The sequence below is a fragment of the Electrona antarctica genome (genome assembly GCF_951216825.1).
Source record: "Electrona antarctica genome assembly, chromosome: 16".
NCBI classification, from domain to species: Eukaryota; Metazoa; Chordata; class Actinopteri; order Myctophiformes; family Myctophidae; genus Electrona; species Electrona antarctica.
The window spans coordinates 1,913,390-1,923,389 of record NC_136797.1 but is presented as its reverse complement, the minus strand read 5'-3'; the positions used below and the strand labels follow the sequence as shown (position 1 = coordinate 1,923,389).

The 10,000-nt window shown below is 43.5% G+C and overlaps 1 protein-coding gene across 1 annotated transcript in view; it reads right to left on the bottom strand.

Annotated features, from left to right (window-relative positions):
- Positions 1-10,000, bottom strand: part of LOC306940209 (LIM/homeobox protein Lhx5-like) — a gene marked incomplete at both ends in the record, with an annotated part of 39,473 nt that overhangs the window by 2,516 nt on the left and 26,957 nt on the right. Inside the window, one exon of the mRNA XM_079525231.1 lies at positions 8,440-8,605. Within this exon, the coding sequence (XP_079381357.1) occupies positions 8,440-8,605 (166 nt within the window). The remainder of the gene's footprint in view (positions 1-8,439; positions 8,606-10,000) is intronic.

Here is a 10,000-nt window from a genome sequence, read left to right as displayed (position 1 = left end):
TCAAGTCACTAATCTCATGGTGAGGGAACATCAAGTCACTAATCTCATGGTGAGGGAACATCAAGTCACTAATCTCATGGTAGGGAACATCAAGTCACTAATCTCATGGTGAGGGAACATCAAGTCACTAATCTCATGGTAGGGAACATCAAGTCACTAATCTCATGGTAGGGAACATCAAGTCACTAATCTCATGGTGAGGGAACATCAAGTCACTAATCTCATGGTGAGGGAACATCAAGTCACTAATCTCATGGTGAGGGAACATCAAGTCACTAATCTCATGGTGAGGGAACATCAAGTCACTAATCTCATGGTGAGGGAACATCAAGTCACTAATCTCATGGTGAGGGAACATCAAGTCACTAATCTCATGGTGAGGGAACATCAAGTCACTAATCTCATGGTGAGGGAACATCAAGTCACTAATCTCATGGTGAGGGAACATCAAGTCACTAATCTCATGGTGAGGGAACATCAAGTCACTAATCTCATGGTGAGGGAACATCAAGTCACTAATCTCATGGTGAGGGAACATCAAGTCACTAATCTCATGGCGAGGGAACATCAAGTCACTAATCTCATGGTGAGGGAACATCAAGTCACTAATCTCATGGTGAGGGAACATCAAGTCACTAATCTCATGGTGAGGGAACATCAAGTCACTAATCTCATGGCGTAGAGTGATTGGTGAGGGAACATCAAGTCACTAATCTCATGGCGTAGAGTGATTGGTGAGGGAACATCAAGTCACTAATCTCATGGTGAGGGAACATCAAGTCACTAATCTCATGGCGTAGAGTGATTGGTGAGGGAACATCAAGTCACTAATCTCATGGCGTAGAGTGATTGGTGAGGGAACATCAAGTCACTAATCTCATGGCGTAGAGTGATTGGTGAGGGAACATCAAGTCACTAATCTCATGGCGTAGAGTGATTGGTGAGGGAACATCAAGTCACTAATCTCATGGCGTAGAGTGATTGGTGAGGGAACATCAAGTCACTAATCTCATGGCGTAGAGTGATTGGTGAGGGAACATCAAGTCACTAATCTCATGGCGTAGAGTGATTGGTGAGGGAACATCAAGTCACTAATCTCATGGCGTAGAGTGGTGAGGGAACATCAAGTCACTAATCTCATTGCGTAGAGTGAGGGAACATCAAGTCACTAATCTCATTGCGTAGAGTGGTTAGGGAACATCAAGTCACTAATCTCATTGCGTAGAGTGGTTAGGGAACATCAAGTCACTAATCTCATGGCATAGAGTGAGGGAACATCAAGTCACTAATCTCATGGCGTAGAGTGAGGGAACATCAAGTCACTAATCTCATGGCGTAGAGTGAGGGAACATCAAGTCACTAATCTCATGGCGTAGAGTGAGGGAACATCAAGTCACTAATCTCATGGCGTAGAGTGAGGGAACATCAAGTCACTAATCTCATGGCGTAGAGTGAGGGAACATCAAGTCACTAATCTCATGGCGTAGAGTGAGGGAACATCAAGTCACTAATCTCATGGCGTAGAGTGATTGGTTAGGGAACATCAAGTCACTAATCTCATGGCGTAGAGTGATTGGTGAGGGAACATCAAGTCACTAATCTCATGGCGTAGAGTGGTGAGGGAACATCAAGTCACTAATCTCATGGCGTAGAGTGGTGAGGGAACATCAAGTCACTAATCTCATGGCGTAGAGTGGTGAGGGAACATCAAGTCACTAATCTCATGGCGTAGAGTGGTGAGGGAACATCAAGTCACTAATCTCATGGCGTAGAGTGGTGAGGGAACATCAAGTCACTAATCTCATGGCGTAGAGTGGTGAGGGAACATCAAGTCACTAATCTCATGGCGTAGAGTGGTGAGGGAACATCAAGTCACTAATCTCATGGCGTAGATTGCGCGAGGACGCTCACGCACACCACAGTCCTTGCAGCCGCCAATGCATTTTTCCTCATAGACATTTCAAAAAGTATTTATTTAAAGACCTTTTAAGCGCCGTACGAAGCCAACTCGAGTCGTGACAAATCATGACAACACACACAATAGTTTGGACCAAACAAATAATTACATATAAGAAGAAAAACAACAAAAAAAGGGTTGTAACCTGCCGTTTTTTTCGACTTTCTAATTCTTTGTTTGGCCCGAAAAATTGTGGTTGTTGTCATGATTTGTCACGACTCGAGTTGGCTTTGTCCGCGGCGTAAACGTCTTTAAATAAATACTTTCTGAAATGTCTATGAGGAAAATGAACGAAGAATCATTTCCTGGGCCCTGGTAGGGGGCGGGACTGGGCCCTGGTAGGGGGCGGGACTGGGCCCTGGTAGGGGGCGGGACTGCGATGCTCTATAGTGAGACAGAGACACGGTTCCTCACAAGGCGTTCACCACCACAACTGAAAACATCACATCTCTCACAATCTGCCAACACAGCATAAATCATAATTTTTATTTTAATCAGTGTGTGTTCCTGATCCCACATTGTCACGCACGCACGCACGCACGCACGCACGCACACACGCACGCACGCACGCACTCAGAGTTTTGGTATGGAATGAACATAATATAGTAATAATTAGGCCTGCATCGCTTTGCCTAAAACACTGAATTATGAAAAGGACGGCAATTGTAAAAAGCCTGCATGCCGCTGGCTCCTATTGGTTGAAGAGACATCTATACATTTCACCAAATTATATTGTTATTATGCTTAAATTATCGCTTTGGCTAAAACGCTGAATCCCGTGGATAAAGTAGCATAATGTACAGACATTAATATAGACTAGGGATGTGACGATGAGACGATATCGATATCCAATGAATTGCTGTTATGGCCGAACCAATATTACCGATGTCGATATGATCTCATTCTGTATTGAAATATTATAATAATTTAGTACACGTACTGTAACAGGGTGTCTGCACTGCAGGCTTAGGCAAGTCAGATTTAACTTAAATACCTTTGATATTTAAAATGTGAGCTTGTAGATCTGTTCAAGCTGTCACTCTGGTCTTGTTTATCTGTAAAGACAGACTGATTGAAGATGCTGATTAATCTCAAAACAACTTATATAGTCTACCGCATATGTACAATAATTATATAGCCTACATTTAACAAACAAGCTAAGTTGATTGACATTTGTAAATAGGTCAATACAAAAACTGCTAGGAGGGCAAAACCAGAAAAATACTTGTTTACGTCAGGTAAGTAAATGGAAAACGTGACGACCGTATGGAAGAAGAAGTTGTTGTGACGTTGGTACCATTAGGAGAGACAACAAGTTATTCTGCCTCGATGACGTAATGACACTTGCTGAAAAAAGCTGATCTACAAGCTTGTATCTGCTATTTTCAGCATGCAACCAAGTGTAAAATGACTTATACTGGATCTCTTGTCCACTAGTCCCTTCCTAACATTTTAGTCTAGTTTATATTTCTTGACGAAATGGTCAATATATTTAGTCTTAGTTTTAGTCATCATAGCTTATAGCTTTAGTCTTAGCTTCAGTCGTCATAGCTTATAGCTTTAGTCTTAGCTTCAGTCATCATAGCTTATAGCTTTAGTCTTAGCTTCAGTCATCATAGCTTATAGCTTTAGTCTTAGCTTCAGTCATCATAGCTTATAGCTTTAGTCTTAGCTTCAGTCATCATAGCTTATAGCTTTAGTCTTAGCTTCAGTCGTCATAGCTTATAGCTTTAGTCTTAGCTTCAGTCATCATAGCTTATAGCTTTAGTCTTAGCTTCAGTCGTCATAGCTTATAGCTTTAGTCTTAGCTTCAGTCATCATAGCTTATAGCTTTAGTCTTAGCTTCAGTCATCATAGCTTTAGTCTTAGCTTCAGTCATCATAGCTTTAGTCTTAGCTTCAGTCATCATAGCTTAGCTTCAGTCATCATAGCTTATAGCTTTAGTCTTAGCTTCAGTCATCATAGCTTAGCTTCAGTCATCATAGCTTAGCTTCAGTCATCATAGCTTAGCTTCAGTCATCATAGCTTATAGCTTTAGTCTTAGCTTCAGTCATCATAGCTTAGCTTCAGTCATCATAGCTTATAGCTTTAGTCTTAGCTTCAGTCATCATAGCTTAGCTTCAGTCATCATAGCTTAGCTTCAGTCATCATAGCTTATAGCTTTAGTCTTAGCTTCAGTCATCATAGCTTATAGCTTTAGTCTTAGCTTCAGTCATCATAGCTTATAGCTTTAGTCTTAGCTTCAGTCATCATAGCTTAGCTTCAGTCATCATAGCTTATAGCTTTAGTCTTAGCTTCAGTCATCATAGCTTATAGCTTTAGTCTTAGCTTCAGTCATCATAGCTTATAGCTTTAGTCTTAGCTTCAGTCATCATAGCTTAGCTTCAGTCATCATAGCTTATAGCTTTAGTCTTAGCTTCAGTCATCATAGCTTAGCTTCAGTCATCATAGCTTATAGCTTTAGTCTTAGCTTCAGTCGTCATAGCTTATAGCTTTAGTCTTAGCTTCAGTCATCATAGCTTATAGCTTTAGTCTTAGCTTCAGTCGTCATAGCTTAGCTTTAGTCTTAGCTTCAGTCATCATAGCTTAGCTTTCATTTCGTTTCCATTTAGTTTTCCTCAGTGAAAAAAAGGTAGGTCGACGAACATTTTTCGTCTTAGTTTTAGTCGACGAAATCAACACTGCAGTGCAGTCGTCAACAACACACACACACACACACACACACACACACACACACACACACACACACACACACACACACACACACACACACTCCCCCAGCACGCGTACAGGGGCCGTTCCAGACTTGCCAACGCCTCGGTTGAGCGACGCGGACATCGCACAGCGAAAAATAGCACATGTACGAGCGACGAACATCTGGTATTTATTTCCAACGTGTGACACCAGCAGCGTCTCAACGACAGCGTGTAAATCAGGTCCCCTGGGTCAGGTCCCCTCATCAGGTCCCCCCATCAGGTCCCCTGGGTCCCCTGGGTCCCCTGGGTTGGACGATGAGCACTTTTCTCTATTTTTTGGTCATTATTACATCGTCTACTCACGATCAGGGTTTTGTGAGATATACTTTGATTCCTACTTTTAACGAATGGGTTTCCAGATTGGGGTAAAACAGTGAGATCGGGCTTGTTTATTTCATCATGTATTTTGGTATATGCTAAATAAAAACTAAGCTATGCTGACTTAACTATAAGACTATACACATAACTGACAATTCCGTCAACAAATTCAAACTAGACTAAAATGTCAGGGAGGGACTAGTGGAGAAGAGATCCAGTAGAACTAAATGTCAGGGAGGGACTAGTGGAGAAGAGATCCAGTAGAACTAAATGTTAGGGAGGGACTAGTGGAGAAGAGATCCAGTAGAACTAAATGTTAGGGAGGGACTAGTGGAGAATAGATCCAGTAGAACTAAATGTCAGGGAGGGACTAGTGGAGAAGAGATCCAGTAGAACTAAATGTCAGGGAGGGACTAGTGGAGAAGAGATCCAGTAGAAATAAATGTCAGGGAGGGACTAGTGGAGAAGAGATCCAGTAGAACTAAATGTCAGGGAGGGACTAGTGGAGAAGAGATCCAGTAGAACTAAATGTCAGGGAGGGACTAGTGGAGAAGAGATCCAGTAGAACTAAATGTCAGGGAGGGACTAGTGGAGAAGAGATCCAGTAGAACTAAATGTTAGGGAGGGACTAGTGGAGAAGAGATCCAGTAGAACTAAATGTCAGGGAGGGACTAGTGGAGAAGAGATCCAGTAGAACTAAATGTCAGGGAGGGACTAGTGGAGAAGAGATCCAGTAGAACTAAATGTCAGGGAGGGACTAGTGGAGAAGAGATCCAGTAGAACTAAATGTCAGGGAGGGACTAGTGGAGAAGAGATCCAGTAGAACTAAATGTCAGGGAGGGACTAGTGGAGAAGAGATCCAGTAGAACTAAATGTCAGGGAGGGACTAGTGGAGAAGAGATCCAGTAGAACTAAATGTCAGGGAGGGACTAGTGGAGAAGAGATCCAGTAGAACTAAATGTCAGGGAGGGACTAGTGGAGAAGAGATCCAGTAGAACTAAATGTCAGGGAGGGACTAGTGGAGAAGAGATCCAGTAGAACTAAACGTCAGGGAGGGACTAGTGGAGAAGAGATCCAGTAGAACTAAACGTCAGGGAGGAACTAGTGGAGAAGAGATCCAGTAGAACTAAACGTCAGGGAGGGACTAGTGGAGAAGAGATCCAGTAGAACTAAACGTCAGGGAGGGACTAGTGGAGAAGAGATCCAGTAGAACTAAATGTCAGGGACGGACTAGTGGAGAAGAGATCCAGTAGAACTAAATGTCAGGGAGGGACTAGTGGAGAAGAGATCCAGTAGAACTAAATGTTAGGGAGGGACTAGTGGAGAAGAGATCCAGTAGAACTAAATGTCAGGGAGGGACTAGTGGAGAAGAGATCCAGTAGAACTAAATGTTAGGGAGGGACTAGTGGAGAAGAGATCCAGTAGAACTAAATGTTAGGGAGGGACTAGTGGAGAAGAGATCCAGTAGAACTAAATGTCAGGGAGGGACTAGTGGAGAAGAGATCCAGTAGAACTAAATGTTAGGGAGGGACTAGTGGAGAAGAGATCCATGCAGTAGAGCTAAAAGACAAGTCATTTTATTATTTGGTTGTGCTAAAATATTTCAGCATGCAACCACGTCATTTCAAACGCCATCAAGGCCTGCATGCCGATCGAAGTACATTCTTGTCGACAAAATCAACCGTAGATTTAGTCGACTATAAAAATCACACGATATTAAGTTGACTAAAGCTAAGCCATTTTCAGGTGACTATAAATGTGTTTCTAACGTGAAATGAAAATATATGAATGAATAATGAGTGAGACACAAACACGCTCGTTAGCAGATCTCACAAACAGAACCTTGATGGACCGATCGACCTTGACAATGAAGACACGCAGCGACTGTGTGTGCGTGTGCGTGTGCGTGTGCGTGTGCGTGTGCGTGCGTGCGTGCGTGCGTGCGTGCGTGCGTGCGTGCGTGTGTGCGCGCCACGTGCACGTGCACGTGAAAGAGAGCGAGCGAGAGAGAGAGAGAGTGGGTGGGAGGGTGTGAAAAACCTTTGCAGACAGAAATTTCACACAAACACCCACGCACGCACGCACGCACGCACGCACGCACGCACGCACGCACGCACGCACGCACGCACGCACGCACGCACGCACGCACGCACGCACGCACGCACGCACGCACGCACGCACACACACACACACACACACACACACACACACACACACACACACACACACACACACACACACACACACACACACACACACACACACACACACACACACACACACACACAGTATTTCGGAGCACAAACGGGCTGAACAGGGAGGGCTGGCAGTGAATTCAACGACAACAATATGCACGTTGAAGACACAGTGAATGACATGCACTGCACACACAGCGCCTGGGTTACAGGGCTAGGTTATTCTCTTCTCTTTTGATGGGTGGCCTATCGGTGTTAATTAACAAATACCATAATTATCATAATTTGTGCGATACTTTTATCCTCTGTACGATCAATAATTATACCCTCTAATAATTTACCTCCATAGTATCCGTACCCCCCGGGCCCCAGGATGTACTATATATATTTACCTCCATAGTATCCGTACCCCCCGGCCCCAGGATGTACTATATATATTTACCTCCATAGTATCCGTACCCCCCGGCCCCAGGATGTACTATATATATTTACCTCCATAGTATCTGTACCCCCCGGCCCCAGGATGTACTATATATATTTACCTCCATAGTATCCGTACCCCCCGGCCCCAGGATGTACTATATATATTTACCTCCATAGTATCGGTACCCCCCGGCCCCAGGATGTACTATATATATTTACCTCCATAGTATCCGTACCCCCCGGGCCCCAGGATGTATACGTATATATATTTACCTCCATAGTATCCGTACGCCCCGGCCCCAGGATGTATACTAAGTATATATTTACCTCCATAGTATCCGTATGCGCCAGGCCCCAGGATGTATTTACCTCCATAGTATCCGTATGCACCGGGCCCCAGGATGTATTTAACTCCATAGTATCCGTATGCGCCGGGCCCCAGGATGTATTTACCTCCATAGTATCCGTACCCCCCCCGGCCCCAGGATGTATTTACCTCCATAGTATCCGTATGCGCCGGGCCCCAGGATGTATACGTATATATATTTACCTCCATAGTATCCGTACGCCCCGGCCCCAGGATGTATACGTATATATATTTACCTCCATAGTATCCGTATGCGCCGGGCCCCAGGATGTATACGTATATATATTTACCTCCATAGTATCCGTACGCCCCGGCCCCAGGATGTATACTAAGTATATATTTACCTCCATAGTATCCGTATGCACCAGGATGTATTTACCTCCATAGTATCCGTACCCCCCCCAGCCCCAGGATGGTACTAACCTCCATAGTATCCGTACGCGCCCGGCCCCAGGATGTCGGCCTCCTCCAGGCGGCTGCCCAGGGGCCTCATCCTCCGGGGGCCCCTGAAGAAGGCGTGGCGCCGGTTCCCCAGAGCGCTCAGCTGTTTCATACGACGCTCTTTGGACCGCCGGTTCTGGAACCACACCTACAACATGAAAGATACACTCTTTATACTGTCTTCTGGAACCACAACATGAAAGATACACTCTTTATACTGTCTTCTGGAACCACAACATGAAAGATACACTCTTTAGACTGTCTTCTGGAACCACAACATGAAAGATACACTCTTTATACTGTCTTCTGGAACCACAACATGAAAGATACACTCTTTAGACTGTCTTCTGGAACCACAACATGAAAGATACACTCTTTATACTGTCTTCTGGAACCACAACATGAAAGATACACTCTTTAGACTGTCTTCTGGAACCACAACATGAAAGATACACTCTTTATACTGTCTTCTGGAACCACAACATGAAAGATACACTCTTTATACTGTCTTCTGGAACCACAACATGAAAGATACACTCTTTAGACTGTCTTCTGGAACCACAACATGAAAGATACACTCTTTATACTGTCTTCTGGAACCACAACATGAAAGATACACTCTTTAGACTGTCTTCTGGAACCACAACATGAAAGATACACTCTTTAGACTGTCTTCTGGAACCACAACATGAAGGATACACTCTTTAGACTGTCTTCTGGAACCACAACATGAAAGATACACTCTTTAGACTGTCTTCTGGAACCACAACATGAAAGATACACTCTTTATACTGTCTTCTGGAACCACAACATGAAAGATACACTCTTTAGACTGTCTTCTGGAACCACAACATGAAAGATACACTCTTTAGACTGTCTGTTCTAGAACCACAACATGAAAGATACACTCTTTAGACTGTCTTCTGGAACCACAACATGAAAGATACACTCTTTATACTGTCTTCTGGAACCACAACATGAAAGATACACTCTTTAGACTGTCTTCTGGAACCACAACATGAAAGATACACTCTTTATACTGTCTTCTGGAACCACAACATGAAAGATACACTCTTTATACTGTCTTCTGGAACCACAACATGAAAGATACACTCTTTATACTGTCTGTTCTGGAACCACAACATGAAAGATACACTCTTTATACTGTCTTCTGGAACCACAACATGAAAGATACACTCTTTATACTGTCTTCTGGAACCACAACATGAAAGATACACTCTTTATACTGTCTTCTGGAACCACAACATGAAAGATACACTCTTTAGACTGTCTTCTGGAACCACAACATGAAAGATACACTCTTTATACTGTCTTCTGGAACCACAACATGAAAGATACACTCTTTATACTGTCTTCTGGAACCACAACATGAAAGATACACTCTTTAGACTGTCTTCTGGAACCACAACATGAAAGATACACTCTTTATACTGTCTTCTGGAACCACAACATGAAAGATACACTCTTTAGACTGTCTTCTGGAACCACAACATGAAAGATACACTCTTTATACTGTCTTCTG